Source organism: Micropterus dolomieu, linkage group LG04 (genome assembly GCF_021292245.1).
Source record: "Micropterus dolomieu isolate WLL.071019.BEF.003 ecotype Adirondacks linkage group LG04, ASM2129224v1, whole genome shotgun sequence".
Lineage (NCBI taxonomy): Eukaryota > Metazoa > Chordata > Actinopteri > Centrarchiformes > Centrarchidae > Micropterus > Micropterus dolomieu.
The window spans coordinates 14,367,814-14,388,604 of NC_060153.1; the positions used below are offsets into that span (position 1 = coordinate 14,367,814).

Below are 20,791 nucleotides of genomic sequence, written 5' to 3' on the forward strand. Positions count from 1 at the left end.
ATCAAGACATTTCTAGACAGCAGATCCAATCTAATGAAAGTGAAAAGTAAAAATTTGTATTTTTAAGATAGTGTATTAATACATTATTCAACAATACTCATCCCCAAGTCAGTATGATCTTTAAACTTTATAATGAACACGATAAATGTTTTTTTTTTTTGCTTCATGTAGATGGTAATTTCAAATCCCCATTTCCCCATTGCTCTGAATTATTTTCTTCCCAGTCTAACCTCATAGACTTTAAACTATGCAATAATAAAAGTTTGACAATTTATCACCTCCCAGTGTGTATGACAGCTATTAAAGTGGATCTGTTACATTTTTCCAAATGGATACTTGCTGGAAAGTTCTACAGTCTAACAACTTACTGTAACAGTTACATAAATTGATCTCTGAAGTTTGTCAAATTCTGGTTTGTATGCATCAGAATTGCCATGTCTGTAATGGCCGGGACAAGATACAATGCACAGCCAACAAATGCCCTATTTCACACATAATGAAAGGCCCCAAGCAATAAGGGTTAATTCTCCTGTGGAGGTTGGTTTACAATAGGTTTTATTTGACTGTATGCCAACAAGGGTCTTCTGAGGAAATCTTTTTTCATCTTCACATCAGTTCATCATCACACAAGCCATCAATACTTACATTTGTTTTGATGTGCAGGGGTTAAATTATATTTCTCAGTAAGGTCTGATATTTTTAAATTCTCTCTTCCAACCATCATCTTCATCATCTCACATGGACCGGCTGCATATTATTCTTGCTGTTCTTACAGGTAAGTTTTTCAGAAAACTTTTTCAGAAAATTAACTTTCATTCACGTTTCCTTCTTTCTCTGTGTGTTTTTCTGTCAAGCAATAACCTGCATCTGCTGTGAAGTGAAGTGAAGTGAACTGAAGTGACGGACACATTTTACTCTGTCCTTGTGATTGTGTTTCCGCATGTCAGGATCAGATTTCTGGATCAATATTGGAGGTGACCGTCAGATCAGACAACATCACTCTCTACTGTGACTGCAAATTGTGTGGTACAGGAACTGCTTTAACAAGAACAGCCATTTCTTGTTCTGAGGACAAGATATGATTAATCTGTTGCCCTGAATGCCAACGACATCCTAAATCCTTTCCCTCGTTTTCATTTGCTATTGAACCAATCCTCTGAATCCCATGACCCGCTGATTATGAGCATCACTGATTCTGATGACGGCTTTTGCTACTGTGGAACTGAACTTTTTAAAGATTTTTTAAAAATGGATATTTTTAGATATGTTAGTCTCCAATCAGATAAAGTTACGTATTTGATTAATACCAAATCAGACATCTCTTGAGTCGGGAGTTTGGTAGGAGAGTTTTAAATTGCACCCAATATTTTTCATCAATCTTTTTACAGATAGTGGGTTTTGAGACAATTTTACATTTGAGGCTTCAGAAAACAGGCTCAAATAAGTATTTTAAAAAAAAGATTCCACATTGCACCTATGGCTGAAAATGAATAATGTGAGCTGGATCATTTCATCATCATCTCTGCTTGAGGATAGCGGCTCAAGGCTATATTAAACGCTACTAGCATATATGTCTGGTTCTGTTTCATCGTTTTATCTGTCCATCAGTCAGAAATAACACTGCAATACTAAATCCCCTTCTCTCACACAAATACATTCACAACCTGTTTACAATTACATATATATTCAAATAGTATCTGTGCCTATGTTATTAATGTGATTGATACTGCTGGATGTCAGTGTCAGTAGGTCAGTCCACCTCTTTGGTCCAGACTGAGATAATTCAGCAAAAAGCTGATGGGTTGCCATTAAAATGTGGGGAACATTCATGTTTCTCCTCTATAACTTTGGTGATCCCTTGACTCATCAGCCTTAACTTTAGCCTACTTTTACCTTTAGTGCTAATTGCTAATATGCTACACTAAGATGATAGTGAGCGTTGGCAAACCTTATTTTCAATGTGTTATTGTTATGTTATTGTAATGTCTCACAAAGCCACTGTACTCTTAGTCTTGTTTTGAACAAGATTTAACTAGTTACCTTCCATTTGTGGTCCCTGAGCAGGTAAATTTAAAAAAAATTTAAATTATTTAAAACCAAAATGATGTGTGTTTGTGCTTGGGGATTTTGATCACGTTCAGGTGAAGTTTATTTCCATAATATATATGATTTAGATTATGTAGGCTAAATTATCACAGTTTTAATGTGGGCCCTATAGTATGTAACTTTAGCAGTGCACTAGTTAGTTGACAGGCAGTTGAGGTTGATATTTCCTGTCAGATATTGCCCTCTGACACAGAGAGAATTCTGCTCTGCGGTAAATTCAAATGTCAATAGTGAGACGATTCACTTTCTGGGTCACAGCATCAGAAAAACCCACAGCATGTTCAGTCACCATCTTTCTAGACCATTAGCATTAAATAGAAGCATTCTGTCATGGCCAACATTTAATTTAATATCTTACTTACTTAAAAAAAAAAGCAGGCAACAGATATCATGTCATTGTGATTTTTTTGTTGCTTAGTCAACCACAGTGCATAATAAATGTCATTAATGTCTTTAAATGTCTCTGTTTTAACCTTTTTTTAACTTTCATCTCATATCTCTATACAATTTAATGTAGTAATGTTGAAGCTGACTGGCTGCAGAGGTCTAGCCTCAAAGTAATCAGGGTATTTTCAATCACACACACATCATATCTTATCTTAAATTCTTCTATAGCTTGTTTCATTTTTTGTTTATTTTGTATTATTTTCTTATTAAGACCCTATTCAGTTTCGAGGACAGAAGACAGTTACAGCAAAGTTAACCTTAACCATATCATGCAGCCCATGAGATCAGTACAGCTCACAGGAAACCCACACATGGTCCCTCATAGGAGTGCAGAGCTCAACATGTTGTTGATTCTTGGTTATAGTTTCATAGCATATTTTAAATATATTTGAATATTGGGTTTTGGTGGCGGTGTAAATGGCTGGATGGTTTTGGGAGGGGTGGTCACAGGGACCGTCCTGCCCCATAGCATCAGAGCGCAGGGTGAGCAAGTACAAAAGTGGTTTGGATTTACACACAGCTAATGTCACTGAGGTTATATTGCAGGTAAATGTATGCTGTTTTTCTGTACCTTTATATTTGAATCAACGTCAATATTTTGTCAGATTTGCTAAAAATATTCATTTTCACTATTCACTGTCCACTATTTTTTGATATCACTAATTCATAGATCAACTGTTATTAGCAACTTCTTTCAGAGACAGATGGGGGAGAGACACTAATGAAGTAAGCTCTGAACAGTTAAGACTTGCTAGCTCCAGTTAACACTCCAATGACCTCTAGTGGAGGTGATAAGTAAAAGCCCAAATAAGGCACAAGAACATTTTAGACCCCAAGCTTTCCCCAACTGTCAAAATAAATTATATTGTGCTATCTTGCGTCTAAATTCTGTAGAACTTATCTCTAAGAATAACTTCTGATCAACACAATTACAAAGCCAGAAGACTCCTAGAAGTCTTTGGCTGTATCAACATAGCCCAAGTAATAGAATTAAAGCAATATAACACAGATTGAATTTTTAAAATTGATATCTAAGCAAAGAGAAACTTTTTAAGCAAAAATAAAATAATTTGATTTTATCTGAAAATCATTTGGGAATGCTTAGATTCATTACAATTAAACTAAATGTGACTTTGCCTAATCTGGGTGTGATGAAAACTGGAGGTGAATAGGGTGGAGGAGGGTTGGATTAATCTGGCACTAAAATGACAGCTGACAGCAGGAAAGAAATGTGAAGCATGAGTAAAACGTTTTAAAGTTTGACAACATTTGACTGGTTTAACCGAAACAGACCAGACGCGTTGAACTGAAAGAGTGGACGACATCAGCCTGCTGATTGAGTTTAGCTTCATTTGCGTAAAATTGCACCAGTGCAAGTATCACAAATCGAACAATGATGAAATTGTCTTTTAGGATGAAGATGTGTGTATATCGAGTTGTGGCTCACAATGGACAAAAACACCTGTGGGCAGAGGCTAGACAGAACCAGGAGATTTACTATAAGCAGACACCACATATCATGATTTGCTCAATTAGCTCAAATTCCGGAAAGTTTAAATTCAAGTCAACAGTTAAACTAGTCATTTCCTCATGTCTTTCTAGCCAATAATGGTCAGCAGTCTGAAAACAACAAACACTTACATGTAGCCTATTCACAACCAGATTAAATTTTTCATGTATTTTCTAATGAATAATGTGTCACCATGTTCACCAGTGTTCTACTTACATTTGATATTGTCAGTGTTATTGATTTCAACAGCCTACAACTGCTTATACTATTTTAAAGATATATTTACAGTATATGAAAGATGTCTATCAATACTACTTATAGGTTACTCAATGGGTCTAAATCAATTGTTCCTTTTTAATGTAAGAACACAAACACCACCCATCAAGTTTCCTAATTACTGAGCATGAAGGTTCAGATGGGACCTCGAACATTAACTAATGTTGCTGCTACCATTAATATGGGGATGTATCTTGTTCGACTAATTATAATAAAATGGCAACCATATTGTCTAGCACTAAAAAACCCTTAAAAAAATTGTCCTTTTTAAATGTTCTGTCAGTTATGGTAATGGTATGGTAAGTTTTATGGTAATGTTAATGGAATATCCTATGCTGACGATAACTAAGCAATTGCTTTTAATTTCAGAGGGTAGGAAATTAATGATAAATTAAAAATATCCTACATGGGACAATTCATTGAACATTTTTTAAGCTGCAATAATTTACGTGCTGGTATTGTTTCAGTTCTTTATTATAGAACAATACACAACATTTAATGTCACCACCTTGTTTATTTTGCCATCATCAGATGTTAATAAATGTTAATAATTTTGCCATCATCAGATGTTAATAAACCATCAGATAACAGACTATGAACTCTACTACATTAACTTTACAATTCAGTGCTTGTCCTTGTCTAAGACAATGTAAAACATTGTATTTATATATTCCTTACACTTGTCACTAAAACAAAGAACTAAATTACTTTTCTAGTAAGCAATTCATAAATCAATTGAAGCTACATTTCTGAATTATTTGAATTAAAATAAACTTCTTAAGGTACTGAATGTATGCCAGTAAACAATAGAAGAAACATAAATCCTACATCAACAATTCAAGCATTAAAAATATGCATTTAAATGCACACATCTGAAAAATAAATTTAAAAACAGTTTGCAAGCAAACTGTTCATGAGCATTTGACAAATCAAAGCAGTACATTTTCATTAAAATGTGGGTTGTACTGAGCCGATCCACAGGATCAGGGTCAGGACAAATCCTTTTTTAAATGGACCAATCTTGGCTTTGTTAAACCTGACCCATTGCCAAACCTGTGGGGTATTTTTTTGTTCCTGGTACTCCAGTTTTTAAAAATGCCCCACTGCACCACAACAATGTTGTGACTGAATGGTAGAGGCTGCAAAAAAAAAAAAAATGCAGCCACCACTTTCAATTATGGCAGCATGTGTATGAGTGAACAATTTATTTATGCCAATTTCAGCTAAATTTAGCTGGTGAACCACACCTTAAAAATGCTGACGTTGACTGCAAATGACATTTGAACCTTTGATCATTCTGGAGATAAAAAGAGGTTGTCTAAACTTTGTCCAAGGCTTCCTGCTACAACTGATCCTCCCAACACACCTCTTTCTATAAACAATATGTGAGAAAATATGTGACATCACATTTTTCCAACTGAGCCCTATGTCTTTGTGAACAAGTGGAGATTTGACTTTAATACAAGCATTAACTCTGTTATACAGAAGAGCAGTATCAGTTTAAACATCATCTAATCCTTCAACTATAGGCAAAACCTCAAATAATCTGCATCTAAGATAATATATGGTATCAACCATATATCTACATAAGACTTAATAACAGACAAGAGATCAGGATCAAATATAAAATAAGTTATATAAAAACTATCAAACACTGAGAGCTATTTTGATCTCCTCACATGTGCAACTGGCATCATACATGTATTATGATTCTGTCAGCACTTTTAACATCAAACTCAGAATAGAAACATCAATATTGTATTTGTTTCTCTTACTCTACTTTCATTTTGTTATTCTGGACACCACTGGCTCTGAAAACGACCAGCTTTAGGTAACCTTATGCTTTATAAAACTTTGTGTCTTTTCTCTAGAAGATTTCTTCAATGAAGTCAAACTATTTTTGGTTCAATAAAATGTAAAAACATGAAAATAAGAAAACATTCTAAGCTCATTGTCAGAGTTTCTGAAGACCACTTTGAAGCTTCTCTGGAGTTGACTCAGGTTTCTTTTTAAAAAGATTTTTGAGCTTTATGGATTTCTTACTCTTTTCCTTATCCTTGTGCCTGTCATCTCCAGTCTCACGGGCCAATGCAGCAGATGGGCAGGCAATCCTTCGTGGTGGCAATGGTGGCTCCACCTCTGCTAGGGGCTTGCTCTGTGGCAGGTTGGGTGTTGAGGCAGAGAAGTTGGTTGGGTTTGCAGCCATGGAGTTGCAGGACTTCTCAAGGATTCCATCATAAACAAGCTGGCTCAGCGGGCCAGTGAAAACGTCTGATGATGACTTCCATGGCACCTGGGAGGTTACCATAAGGTCTGGCTGTCCAATTCGACTTGGAGATGAACTTGATTCGGATGCTCCCAACTCCTCCCTTAGTTTTAATTGTTTGGGTATTTCCATTGGAGCACCAACTCTATCCCATGAGACTTTTCCTGTGGGAGTGTCTATGCAACTGTCGATGTCATCTCTTGCCATTCTTGATATTCTCCTTCTGAGAGAACCAGCAGACATCTCAAGTTCATCTCTCAGTATCCTCCTACTTGTTGATGGTTCTAAACTGAACTCTTGCTTCTCTGTAGGAGACGCATTATCCATAAGTGCTTCATATCTCTCTCTGGGCAGCATCTTCATGGAAGAAGTATCTATAGAATACTCCAGCTCATCTCTAGAAATCTTTCTTGATAGTGTTCTAGTAGTCTCAACCATTTTGTCCATTGCTAATGCCCTCACAGAGGAATCATGCTGGCATTCCCCTTTATTCCATGAAAGCTTCCTAGAACCTGTGTCTAGTGACATTCCCATTGAATCTCTTGTAGTCCTTCTGGATACCGAGTCAAACGGACGCTCAACATCATCTCGTATCATCTTTCTTGAGGCACTGTCCATTGAAGCCCCCATCATATCTCTTGATATCTTCCTAGATGCCACGTCTGTTGTTGCTTCTAATTCGTTCCAAATAATCTTTCTCACATCAAGAGGTAAATCACTTCTTTCTTTGTATACATTCCTTGACGCAGTGTCCATCAAATCCCCTATTGCATCTCTGTCTACTCTCCAGGCTGGAAATTCTGCATCCAACTCATTGGACAGCACCTTTCTAACTGCAACATTCTTGGGAACTTCACTCCAGTCTCTGGATATCTTCCTTGATGTAGCCTCTATCAAAGACTCTTCTTTGGACATCTTCAAAGAAGAGGTTTCCGGAGAAGTATCCAACACTTCTTTTGCCAGCTTTCTGCAGGAAACATCTACAGAAGCTTCTGGTATAGAGAGTTGGTGAACTGGAGTTTCTATAACATCTTCTACTTCTTTACTCAAAGGCTTTGTAATGGAGCTGTCTGAAAGCAGCTCAGTTTCATCATGACAGAGCTTTTGAGAGGAAGTGTCATCAGTAGGACTAGGCAACATTTTGTTGAGAGTAGGTGAAGTCATATATTCTGTGTCTGAAGGCATCTCTTGGGATTCTCTATAGGTGAGAGAAAGGAAAGGAAGAATAAGGGAAGGAAGGAAAGGATTAGGAATGAACAGCTATGTAGGAATGAACAGCTATATCAACATAGGTGTTTCTAAAACACAGTGGTTTAGCATTGGCAGTGTGTAAAAACAAATTGGCCTCTAAAGCTGATGATACACGGGGCAACTTTTTGAGCAATGTTGCTGGGCAATCTTGCTAGTGGCAAGTCCGACTATGTTTTGAACGTATAGCGGCGGTGCGGGGCGGGTGACGGAGTGGTAGGGAAAGGGGATCACGGTAGTAATCTTTACTCATTACCATTGATGGCAACGTTGCCCTTCACGATTGCTCTAAAAGTTGCTCTGTGTATCATCAGCTTAAAAGTTGTGCATAGGGATACATACTGTTTTTTTAGAGTTTTCAGGAAGAGCCCCTCTTCCTCATCAAAGCAAGGGTATGGGGCTCGGATGGGGATGAGAAGGTCTGGGTCCGAGGAGATCATGGAGGCTGGGGGCTGAGTGATGTTGCCGGTACGACGTGACCGACATATGGTGGATCCCCGTGTTTTGGGAGAGCGTTTCAGTGGTGGAACCGGAACTGGATGAAGGCCAAAGATGAACCATTCAGCAAAACTTATCAATCCATACAGGAAGTGGTAGAGTGGTAGCAATGAATATGTAGGCTACCCCTAGTTTTTGATCTTAAATGTCTGGTAACACAAAAAACTGACATCACTAAATTTGTCCGCACGTTCTTGTGAAATATGTGGTTCTAGAAACATGGTGATAGTGGGGCTACTCACAGTGCTTCTTGGTAAATTATTGTAGCTGGCGAGCTAACCATTAAAATGCTAGCCAGCAGGGAACATGTTGGCGCTATTCAGTTGAAATAGCTTTTCAAGCTTCTTTTTAGTTTCTCTGTACTAGTTTCTGTACTCTGTAAAGAGCTGTTGAAGAAGGAAAAGAAGCTCTCTGAGCTCCGTTTCAGTTAGCAAACTTGCTAAGTTTCAATTAGCAAGATTGTTAGCTTGGTTGCTAACAGAAGTTCCCACAGTTTTTTTAAAAGACATATTTGTCCTACTGGTTCATAACTGTTGGTTCATAACTGCAAACAATGTTTTTGTGTACAGAGAAAGTTCATTAAAAGTAATTGGGACAACGCAGCCTATAAGCTATGATAGCATCTTCCATTTTGGACTCTCTGTCTATGTTCCTTCGAAGGTCAGCACTGTCAATATGGCTTAATATTGGTCAATTGCACAAATTTCACGTGTCAACGTTTACCAAAGTTGAACTCAATGCAGAAATATGTGAGGCTAGCCCACATATGTTGGCCCCATGGGGAAATCCAGTCATTGCAGCAATTTTAGATGCTGGTTTGACTAGGCTTTATTAATACTGGAGGAGGTTATTGGAAAGTGTGTAGCTGTGTGTTCTCATTGCATTACTGTATTGGTTATGGTAATGTCACAAATGGATAATAGTAAGGGGTACCTGAGAGTGTGCCTCACAATGCTGTTTTAATTCATTGTGACATTAGCAATATGTGAAACTTTAAAACAGAACAACTGAGTTACATTTGATCCATGTTGAGAGGATTCTTAGCTGCATATACCACAACACAGCACTGCAATGTTCAGCATTGATTTTGAAAATGTGTCATCATTCAGATTTTGATCATTTGGTTCACTGAACACATTTGCTGAATTTACAGCTTTGTGAAGACTGATACCATTTATCCCTTGGATATACACAGCATTTACGTACATACAGATGGGTGACAAATTAAAGGAAAAACATGTGTTGATTAGTATGAAAAATATGCAATTCACAGTCACCTGATCTAAACCTGGCTTGAACCCTTTGTAGACACTAATGGGATGAAAAAATCAAAAGCTTATCCTTGCTGTTACTTACCTTGCATCTGTGGCAAGATTGGAGAAGCAGACTCTTCTAACAGATCCTCTATAGATCCATGGACGGAGCTGTGGCAAGAGCAAGATGGCTGGGGCACTCGGGGCAACCCAAGGGCAACTGAGTCTGAGTAGAGCTGAGCAGTGAGGTTTGCTAGACCAGGATTCCTAATTATTGGAAAGCCACAGATGCGCTCAATCTGCTGCCAGCGATGGAGGCGCTCGCGTAGGCAGGCTGTTACTTCAGACAAGGAATTCCTTAAGGAGATAGAAAGATCTTTGTGACATATGTTACACCTTTACTGTGATATACAGCAAATGAAGTGTGACTGACTTTGCCTCCAGGATCTTGTGGTCAACATGGTCTAGAGAGGAGCTGTGGGCGACATGGAGAGTACCCAGCACAGAACTTCTCTTCTTCTTAATCTTCTCTGCCTGCAAGGAAGCACAGGTGCCCATCAGTTGATAGATATATAGGTAATGTGTTAGAAAAAATGTGCTCCATTCATGACCCTGTGTCTAAACACTCCCTTTTTTAAACTTTTTTTGCAATTACTTGCTAATGTGTCCAGTTCAGTCCCTCTAAATATTACTGCAGTGTTTGTCACGTGTTTCCCTTTTTTCATGCATTACCTCTTCCTTGGCAGAGACAAGCTGTAGTACTGCACTCTGCTTCTTGACATTGTAGTACTGGACTTCTACTTCATGTGTCAGCTGCAGCCACTGCTGGAGAGCCTCTGAGGCAGTCCAGCTAGCCTGCATGTCCATCTCCGCCTGCTTAAGTGCTCCAAGGACCTGAGAGTATGGCATCAGTCAAATGTTAGTGGTCAGTATGTAGAAGAATTTTTTAAAACTGCAGTTAAAGCTTAAATTCTTTCCTTCAAATCCTTTAAACGTTTCAGTCTATAGCAAGGGTGAGGCAAGTGCAGCACTTCTAAGCTGCATCCTCTAGCTGTATGGTTTAATGTCTGTCTACCTGCTCCAGCTCTTCCTCTGCATATCGGAGGCGGCTGAGCTCACTGACAGCTCCCTGCCTCAGCTCGTGCAGACGGTAAGCCTCCTCCTGTGCTCCCATTATCTCATCCCTCATCTTCTCCTCTAGGTTCAGTTTTTCCTCAGCGACATTACGTTTTTCTTCCTGGGCTCGCTCCAGTCTGAGAAAGAGAAATATTTTTGGTAAAATCAAAATAACTAAAGTAAATTGAATAACATACAATAAGTGAGAGGCACTAAATACTGAATACTTACTGCTCCTGCAGATCTATGAGGCTCTGTTCAGCACTCTGCAGACTTTCCAAATCTTTCATCATCTTGCTTATGTGGACTTTACTGGCTTTGTTCTGGGCCTGGGCAAACCAGCATCCTCCAACTCCCATCACCACCGAAACAATTAGCACCAGGTCCTTCATGTAGTTATGAGGGGGGCCTACAGTGGAATAGAAGATCATGACATATGGATCATGAATGTACAGAGTCATTTTAGTAACGCATAAAGCAACAAGGAATAAGCAAAAAACACAAACACCTTGTATATTTCCATTGACAATGGAAGCCTCTTAAAACCCCTGCCAGCCACCCACACACACAGGAGCTTTCTTAATGGGAACATGTCAATAGCGGTCTCTCAAATACTGGACAAATCTGAGGAAACTGGGAGAGTTGGTTGGTATGCAAACTAAAGAGGCAAGTAGGCAGATAGCCATCCATCCATCCTTCCATAGGGGTGGATGAATGTTGCACATACAACGTAGTTGCACTCAGCTGGGGACTTGTGAGTATCCCTACTCCCACCTGACAACTCACACCCTGGACAGCTCCAGAGAAGAATAGAGTTCATCCCCAATCCAGGAGTACGGTTCCAGAACCGAGACTGTGTGTGGAGGTAAGCCCCACCAGATCTAACTAGAGCTCCACCTCCTGCACAAGTTCCGGCTCGTTCGTTCTACATCCCTAGAGCCAGCCTCAGCTGCAGCGTGGTCCGTTGAAGCCCAGGCAACTCAACCGACCCCCGCGGGGCACATAGGAGAGGGGGCTGCCACTTTGCTTCTTCCTGCTGTGCCCGGCCGGGCTCCGTGACTAACCCAGCGACCAGGCCGATAAGCCCTTCCTCTGGGTCTGGCTCCAGACGGCTCCTCTTCCTCGTTTTTTCATGGGGTCTTATGAACCATTCTTTGTTATAGTTTTATTAAATTACATTATACAAAAAGAAGTTATGTTATAGTACATTCTTTGATGCAACATTTCTTTGTAAGGCTTAATGAACAGCGTAGCTCTAGTGTATGAGACATTCTCTGGATCCCAGTTTTTATTTTGTATCCCGCTATAACTTTTTTTAGGAAACAACAAATGTCTCAATATTCACCCCTGTTATTAGCCCTGATTTGAAATATACCCTCAAGAATACTTGATAGTAGGGCATCATCTATGCATTATAAAGGGGATACATATTTTGGCCGACTGTATGTCCAGCCTGGTAGGACCACAGGTTACTGTTCTCGCTTTTTGTGTATGAAAAGTGCTGTTTAAATGCAATGCATTATTAAATAGTTATGATAATAATTTACCCTTTAAGGAGGGCGACTCCGAACAATTTCCGTCAATATCCAAAGGCTATCCATGCAGTGGAAACATGGATTACAAGGACAAAATATTGTCTACAATGCTGCATTCAGTTTAATGTACATTTCGTCGCAAGGAAGATATATTACTATGATTACTGTAGACCAGGGCTATTCAATTACAGATTCGATTGGGCCGCATTTCTCAGGAGTAGGGATCATTAAGATTGTATTGACACTATCCTTATTGGTTCAGTTCTTTATTGATGCTCTTATCAGTCCTATTTATTAAATAATTGCAAATATTATAAAAAAAATAATAATTTAACATTTTTTATTAACTAAATGTTGTTTCTAAAGCAGCAACAGAATTTACAACAGAAAATTCACTAATATCTCACTGGAACTAAATCTAAAATGTCAGTAAAATAAATCATATTTAAGACATCAACATATGATGTCTGGAATATGGAATATATATACAAGTTTAGAAAGAACTCAGTCCCTCCTGTCCTCCCTCTGCTGCTGCTGGTAGAGAGGAGCTGGTCTGTCTCAGCCACCAGCTGAGTATAATGTGCCATATTTTAATGTACGTGGCAAACTAAGCTTAACAGTTACTAAAGACAGACAGCTTTCACTTCAGCTTGTTTGTAACAATAAGCTATTAGCTGAACTAGCGCTGTGCTTGTGTAAAACCAACACACAGCTGCAGTGGATGAGATATTGGGCAGATTAAAACATCGCGTTTTGCGTGTTTATGCTTATTAAACAGGAGTGTTGGCTTTTTACTCGCTAAGTTTTTATTGCAGGTAGGATACTTACGCTAACGAGCCTAGTTGTCGTCAATGTCCACTGATCAACTGGCTGATACGTGTGTGGAGTGGAGGCGCTCTGCAGACACACAGGAGGGGAGAGGCTGCAGGTCGGACAGTTACGTTGAGCCTTGATTGGCGGTGATCGGTACAGCGCATATGAAACTCAACAAAGATGGGAAGGAAACGCTAGACCTAAAGTTCACTCTTTAGCTTCCATTCACTGTAATATGTAGTTTACTTTTGTTGTCATATATATTAGATTATGTGCTGGGCAACATGGAGGTTGCTTCGGGGCCGGATGTGGCCAGCGGGCCGCCAAATCAATAGGGCTGCTGCAGACTTTTCGTTCAGTGGGGGGCCATAGGGGGGTCCAAGGTCTGTGTTACAGGGGCACTGGCCCCTGTTGCCCCCCCCCAGTACCGCCACAGGCGGACGGACAACACAGCCCTCAACACACAAACCTCTCTGCCACGATAAGGTGATGGTTCCCAGGGAGGTAGATAGCCAACAGACACAGTAAAGAGACTTAAGCTGATGATACACAGAGCAACTTTTAGAGCAATCGTGAAGGGCAACGTTGCCGTCAATGGTAATGAGTAAAGATTACTACCGTAATCCCCTTCCCCCACCAATCGCCGCTATACGTTCAAAACATAGTCGGACTTGCCACTAGCAACATTGCCCAGCAACTTTGCTCAAAAAGTTGCCCTATGCATCATCATCTCATCAGAGCAGGGAGAGGGAAGAAGCTGAGGACTTACGTGTAGGCGGTCCAAACAGAACTACATCCAGAGCTTTGATATTGAGCTTCTGTTTGTCTCTCTGATCCTGAACCCTCAGGTGGCCACTCAGGAATGAAGGCTCATTAGCTGCAATCCTGCACACAGATGTCATGGCAGTTCAGTGTGTTGATTTGACAACTGACTCGTTTTTACAGTGACTCACACAACAGCACACAAGTGAGTTAGTCTTGCTTGACTATAGCATCGTCATTGAATATTCCTACCTGGGGAGTGTGTTTCCGTTGACCTTATAGTCTTTAAAGTTCCTCTCATATTGTGGCAACTCAACAAAGTCCTTCAGCCAGCGAAGCACATCATCTTGAGTCCAGTTATGTACTGAGAAGTGAGGCAAGGAAAGAAGACAAAGTGAGACAAAAAGTGACACAAAGTAGAGCTATACTCTCTCTCTCTCTTACACACACACACACACACACACACACACACCTTCAGATGACTTCCAACCCCTCCAGAGCTCCTCAATTGTGATGTGCTGGTCTTCTCTGTGCAGGTTGCTGTGTTTGTTGGTCTGCTGCTGCTTCATGTCTTCAATAATGAACTGCAAAGACAGAGAGGGACAGAAGGTAGAAGGGAAAATAAAGACTGTCACATTTAACAAAGGTTAGGGGTCACAAGCACATTTGCTGAGAACAAACTCTCAACCTCTCTGTCCGAAATAAATTGAATGGCTGTTGCAATGTGTTATGTACTTGGATTTCAATCTAGCAATAAGGAGCGGGTGTTTTGAAACTGTATTTATTTAGAACGCATGCAGAAGCATGAGTGTGTATTGCACACTTCAGAGATTGCATGAGTGTGTATTTGTGTGTGCGAGTGTTGTCTTGGAATGTGTCCTTGGCTGTAAACGGGGGCTTCATATGATGGCTACAGGAATCTTGTTCTGATGAGCCCAGGCCCCCCCCTGACATCTCTATGGTAACAGCAACTCGAGCCCCTGGATTCTGTGTCCCTGAACTGCATTCTCGAAGGCAAAGGCATTCTAGGATTCTGGATTTACCACCAATGTCACACACGACCAGAGACAAACACTCCTTGGACAAAATATGTATTCACTCTGGATATTATTTACTACACAAACACGCTTTTACATGCAGTAAATATGCCTTTACACACACACATATACAGAGACACATGCAGAGATGAAGCATTGACCACTTGTTACATGACTAAATGAAAAATGTGTCTTGTTTTTGGCTCATTAACAAAATGTTTTTGTAGAAAAAAACTATGCTTCCAATGGTACAATTTATTATAGGTCTGTTAAAAAGCAACAGATACATGTTTCAAAACTTGCTTTGCAACATAATTTTGTAATATTTAGGATTGTTTGTGAAATATCAGTTTATCTCTGCTTGTGACAGAAGTTTAACAAACTGGCTGAAGAAAAATACAAGCTGCAGTCATGGAAACATTAGGCGGAGATATACTGAAGTGTGACTATGAAGGTCACCAGCACTAAAGTATTCTATTAGTGCAAACCAATTTTGTCACCGAGCCAAAAGCAAAGTTATACTGTTGCTATCCTTGAAGTAGCATTTAACTCCAGCCAGGGCACCTGTTGTTGCACTGCTTTACCCTGTCTGTCTCTTGCATGCAAGAACATACATGGACAAGGATGGGGTAAACATTTCATGAAGAGTGAGTTTTGTACCTCCACACTCTCCTCCACCTCAATCCCTCCATCCTGGTCATCGTCCATCATCTGATGGATGCTCCGCAGGGCCTCCAAGCTGTAGCGATCTGCCTCGCTCATACATGGTGGAGACACCACCATGCAGGGGTCTACATGGGTCAGGAAGGCAATTGATTGATTGATTGATTGATTGATTGATTTTTATTTAGAAGGGACCATGTGCAATTAATAACATAAATGTAAACATTTGATGCATTACACCAGAGTTAGCCTTAGGCTAATTTACATCTGCAGTCCCCATGACATTATATCAATCATTATTTCACTCGGTTTCTTCAGTGGCTTTTATTTATCCATTAATCCAGCTCAATTGATCAGTTTATCTGATCTATAGATCAAGAACTTTCTTCGGTATGTTCACTGCTCCTTTTAGAGCAGACATGTGGTGAGAATTGTCTCAGTACTGAGAGATTGTCATTATTTTGGCTTATACAGAGAAAACACAAAGGATCTTTCCAATCATTTACTTATTCATTCCTTTCTGCTACTGTACATCAGAGAAGGATAGTGGTAGGCACAGTGGATAAGACACACGCCTCTTATAAGACACACGCCTCTTCACGCAACTCCTAGTTGCTCCAGAGGCGTGCAACCTCTGACATTTATAGCAAAAGTTGCTTTGGATAACAGTGTCAGCTAAATGAGTAAATGTAAGTCTCCTCTATTTGTCTATCCAAAATGTCAAAATTTCAATAGAAAATCAACATAAGTCTATGGCCGTGGTTTCTCTTAAAATACAAAGTATGGGCCAGCAATTAATAATTATATGTGTATCATCACTAAATTATTGGTTAAGACTCATACAGTATAATAAGACACTTCTCAACACCCCCAATTTGATTCTGGCATTTGTGGCATTTGTCTCTTCCTCTCTCTATGTTTTCCGTCCATCTCTGTCAATAAAGCACAGAAAATAACAATGAAAATATGACCATTTCTACTGTATTAAATAAATATGAACAACTACATAATCAGAATACTCCAATTGTTGATAAAACAATCTCCCCTTGTGCATTTAGTAGCTACTATGGACCTTGCACTGTTTCCAAGGTCACAAATAAACTTCTTAACCTCAATCCATTGGTTACAATGTTTGTAACAGAAATAATGTAAAACATGACGTCTGACCTGTCTGTTCATTAATCATTTAAAGAATTTTTTACCACCATTATCAAGAAAAGTTTTACAATTAGCCTTATTAAACAGGTTTAATTTCTCCCAGTCAGGATTTCAGTGGCAGATCAGTCTTAGTAAATTTTGATCTCAGTGCATTTGAGACTGACGACCACCGACTGGAATCCTAATTGAAGGACAGTGATACTTTGTGTCTATAGGTACAACATCAGAGCTGACAAAAATTACCTGTTGAGTTCCCCAAGGCTCCTTTCTGGGGCCTCTTTCACTGGCTCAGATTATGAAAATATACAAAATATGTTACCATAATTATGCAGATGACACAAATTTACATAAGTTGTTTCCTGAGTTGTTGCAGGAAATGGAGGAAGCGAGGGAGAGGAGTTTGTTGTTTGCAAAACTATTTCTTAACATTACTCCAACACAGCTCTTTCGAAGTGTGACGCACGTTTCCACCGTTGTCTTCCTGCAACAACTTGCCTCTCACAAGATTTCAGCAATAGAATTATCCTTGAACGAGACTTCTGTTTCTTGTTAGAAACAAAGGGTGTCACCGGGACTCACTTGTAGGGATCCTTTCCATAATGTTGTTAGACACCTAGTACAACAGTCAGCACTTTTTGTGGACGTAATTTTGATGGGTGCAATTGCCCGATAGAATATTTTCCAGCCACTACAGCCGGTTCATGGCTGCCGGCTGAAGCCATCTACTGCACATATTCCAAAGCTTTTTGTATTATTTTGACACCAAAATATACGAAAATAGGGCCCAGGTTTTAAAATACCAAAATGATCCTTTAAGACGATCACAAAGTCAGCCTATGATCACCTGAAGAATTTATCAATGATTAAAGGACTTATGTCTAAGCAGGCCCTGAGACATAAGTCCATGCATTTATCTTCAGATGACTCGACTATTCAAACAGTGTCTTTACAGGTCTCTCTAAAATATCTATCAGACAGTTGCAGCTGATTCAGAACGCTGCTGCTCGAGTCCTCACTAAGACATAAAAAATGGATCATATCACTCCACTTCTGAGGTGCTCACACTGGCTTACTGTCTGTCAAATAATTGATTTTAATATTCTGCTGTTGGTTTATAAAGCACTAAATCGTTTAGGGCCAAAATAGATTTCTGATCTTCTGCTATGTTTTAAAGCACCAGACCTCTCAGATACAGGTTTGCTTTCTGTCCCCAGAGTCAAAACTAAACTTGGAGAAGCAGCGTTCAGATTTGATGCATGTTATATCTGGAACAAACTCCCAGAAAACTGCTGCAACTGTCAGTTCTTTTAAATCAATACTGATGACTTCACTTTTTGCTGCTGCTTTTTATTAAACCATATTTAAGGCTTTTGATTAATATCTTACACAGTGCTATAATTTTACTCTACTGTTTTATCTTGTTTATATTTTATATTGAACTATTTGTTTAATTATGTTTAAATGTCTTTTTTACATTGCCTGTTGCTTTTATGTTTCATGTAAAGCACTTTGAATTGCCTTGTTGTTGAAATGTGCTATACAAATAAACTTGCCTTGCCTACAATTGTAACAGCCTCCACTGGTTTGACCAATGAGTTTGAGATTTAATCCTTAACTTCGGCCCACTACCAGACAATGTGTGCTGAATGTACTTGGTCGCATGCCAGTTAGGACTTTCTGGAAATTCGGTAATTAGGATTTAAATTGTACAGTGTGTTCCAGGCGTAAGTAAATACTGGAAAACCAATACATAAGAAGATGACGCACAGCTTTCTGTCTTCTGAGTCAGAACCCATTTTTTGACTCTGTGACCGAAGAGTTTTGGTGCTCTAAGGAGCTACGGAACTTGGAGGTCAAAGGTCTGCTAGAAAAGCCCACTATACCAAAGCAAGCTCCTAACATTAAACGCTCCCTGTCCACAATGTAAGGATGAATAAAACCATGGGGAAAAATGACTTCTGGGACAAATGTGAATTCTTATTTCTGACGTTAATGTCAGAACATTTTTGCAAAAACATTGTCATCTCAGAAGTTGATGTTAAATAAAATATACATGGACTGACTAAAGAAAAGTGCTTAAAAAAACACTCAAACTGAACATGGAGGAGGAAAAGCCTTAAAATGATTAATTGTTTCTTTGACTGACATAGGTATGCATTTGATACATGACAGATGATGGATAGCTGTTCTTTTCAAGATAGCCTAATTATTGGCATGGCAATAAATAATTAAAATGTGTGAAGACAGAGTTTCATTGTTCTGCTCACTCCCGATACCAGGAGGTATTCAAGTGTGCAGAGCAAAAACAGTAAAGCCCTGGTTGTTGATGAAGCTTGCATTTCTCAAAACTGAGGAGAGTTCTCAGCAGGATTGGCTATCAAATAGCAATGTTGTTTGCAAAGGCCCTCTGAGCAGTGTGTGTGTGTGTTATTGGTGTCCCTGTGGGACCTCTAAATATGACCTGAGTTTAACCCTTCCCACAGGTGTCCTAGGCACATGGGACTGGAGCACAATGCACCAAGAACAACTACTGAAACTTTACAAAATAAAACCCTTTGACAAAGTCCTGCAAGATTTAGGAGACTGAAATTCTCAGCAGCGCCAATGTGCAAACGAGAAAGATGCCCTGCCCATTATAATTGGCGCAATATTGGTGATGACAGGACAGATTTGAATACGATGCAAAGACTTTGTCAAGCATAAGTGTGATAATTGATGCCCTGCTTTCCTGTTTGATTCAGACTGTAATAAAGTTGGCTCGACGCATCATTCAGCACATACCTGTTGGGTCGAAAACTGCGCTCCCACCGGGGAAGGTGAAACCCTGGAGGTCCCCGGCTCCTTGCGCGGCCACAAAGAGAGCAGCGGGGAAAACGAGGAGGAACAGAGCGGACAGAGGCAGCATTTCAGATGGTAGATTATATTGTCGTCAAGAGTTGAGAAACTGAAGATGAAGAAAGAACATGCGGTACCGACCCACATTCAGGAGGCACCAGCGACAGACTGCGAGAAGTGTTAAGCAATCTGTGTTGCTATTATGGGTACAGCCAGAAGCGAGACGTGAAACCGATGATTCACTTGACAAACCAGGCAAGCTGGGTAATTGAAATGTATGAACAAAAAGTTCCAACACACTTCAGAAAGTCTGCAGTAGTCATCCAAACACAGGAGGGATGTGCGTAAAAATACTGCAAAAGTGGGCAGTTGTATTCAATAATACAAATAATATTGCTAAAAATCCAAACTAGGTGTAAAAACAAAGTCCTGAGAAAAAGTCCTGAGGCTCATCCATCATTATTAAAATCCAGTGTCATAACCACACGCGCAGCAGATCTCAGGAAACGCATGAAAACACTATTTTTTGGTCAGATGATGTTTAGATTGGAAGACAGCATAGGCCCATAATCCTTTTAAGGGTGCAGACTCCTTCTCTGTTCCGCCTGTCCAGTTGGAGTCTGTTTTGTATCAGCTTCTGATCTCTTTATAAGCCAGCTAATCGTACTGTCCTCTTCTCTGTTCTGCCACCCCTTTCCTAACAACACAGACGTCGAGATGTGACGTTTTGACTCGGAACTCTTGAGGCCTCTCCCCCCTTCTCATCTCTTTTGGGCCCCCAACACTTTGATCCAGTGACCTCCATATGTAGTTTTTGGATAGGCTTAGTCTACCATTTGTAACAGAGCTGAGCAACTGCTTCTCATGCATGTGTGAAACCAAGAGAACAGTCATTCAAGATGATTTTATACCCTTTGTGGTTTTATGGCTTTACTGATCCTGGTTTAGGTGGAGGATCTGTTAAAGCCCCCTAGACCTCACTTTGGGACATATTGCTTGAGCTCAAGGAATAGTGTCTGACGGTTGTTCACAGATCCTTGTTCACAGATCTTCAAGCTATGCAGAGGGACCTAGTAAATGTTTGTACACCTGTTCATGGAGTTTCTAACTGTGTCTATATGTAGCTTGGAATTTCTTCCAACACACTTTTGCAGAAACGCTCAGACACAGTATACCTCCTTAAACTGAAATGATTAGTAGAAATGTCAAGAGTGTGAGGGACACAAACAGACTGCACGACTACACAGGCACATACATGCACAGACTTT

The 20,791-nt window shown here is 39.7% G+C and overlaps 1 protein-coding gene across 2 annotated transcripts; it reads right to left on the reverse strand.

The window, feature by feature from the left end:
• Nucleotides 1-4,795: 4,795 nt before the first annotated feature.
• stim2a (tromal interaction molecule 2a) lies at nucleotides 4,796-20,121 on the reverse strand. Of its 2 annotated transcripts, XM_046046390.1 has the most exons (12): nucleotides 19,470-20,121; nucleotides 15,528-15,658; nucleotides 14,303-14,414; nucleotides 14,083-14,194; nucleotides 13,838-13,953; nucleotides 10,952-11,129; nucleotides 10,680-10,857; nucleotides 10,337-10,498; nucleotides 10,038-10,138; nucleotides 9,708-9,961; nucleotides 8,196-8,388; nucleotides 4,796-7,803 (listed from the first exon to the last, which is right to left on the reverse strand). In XM_046046390.1, the coding sequence occupies exons 1-12, from the start codon at nucleotides 19,591-19,593 to the stop codon at nucleotides 6,294-6,296; spliced, it is 3,171 nt and encodes a 1,056-aa protein (XP_045902346.1). In that variant the 5' UTR covers nucleotides 19,594-20,121; the 3' UTR covers nucleotides 4,796-6,293. The 2 variants fall into 2 exon arrangements, with proteins under 2 accessions (XP_045902346.1, XP_045902347.1); XM_046046391.1 differs by lacking the exon at nucleotides 15,528-15,658 and having other exon boundaries at nucleotides 19,470-20,120.
• Nucleotides 20,122-20,791: the final 670 nt, after the last annotated feature.

Coding starts and splice junctions, on each gene's coding strand:
- stim2a (XM_046046390.1), bottom strand. CDS start 19,593: ATGCTGCCTCTGTCCGCTCTGTTCCTCCTCGTTTTCCCCGCTGCTCTC. Junction 14,195..14,302: donor GGGTTGGAAGTCATCTGAAG/GTGTGTGTGTGT, acceptor CTCACTTCTCAG/TACATAACTGGACTCAAGAT. Junction 11,130..13,837: donor TCTGTTTGGACCGCCTACAC/GTAAGTCCTCAG, acceptor ATTCCACTGTAG/GCCCCCCTCATAACTACATG.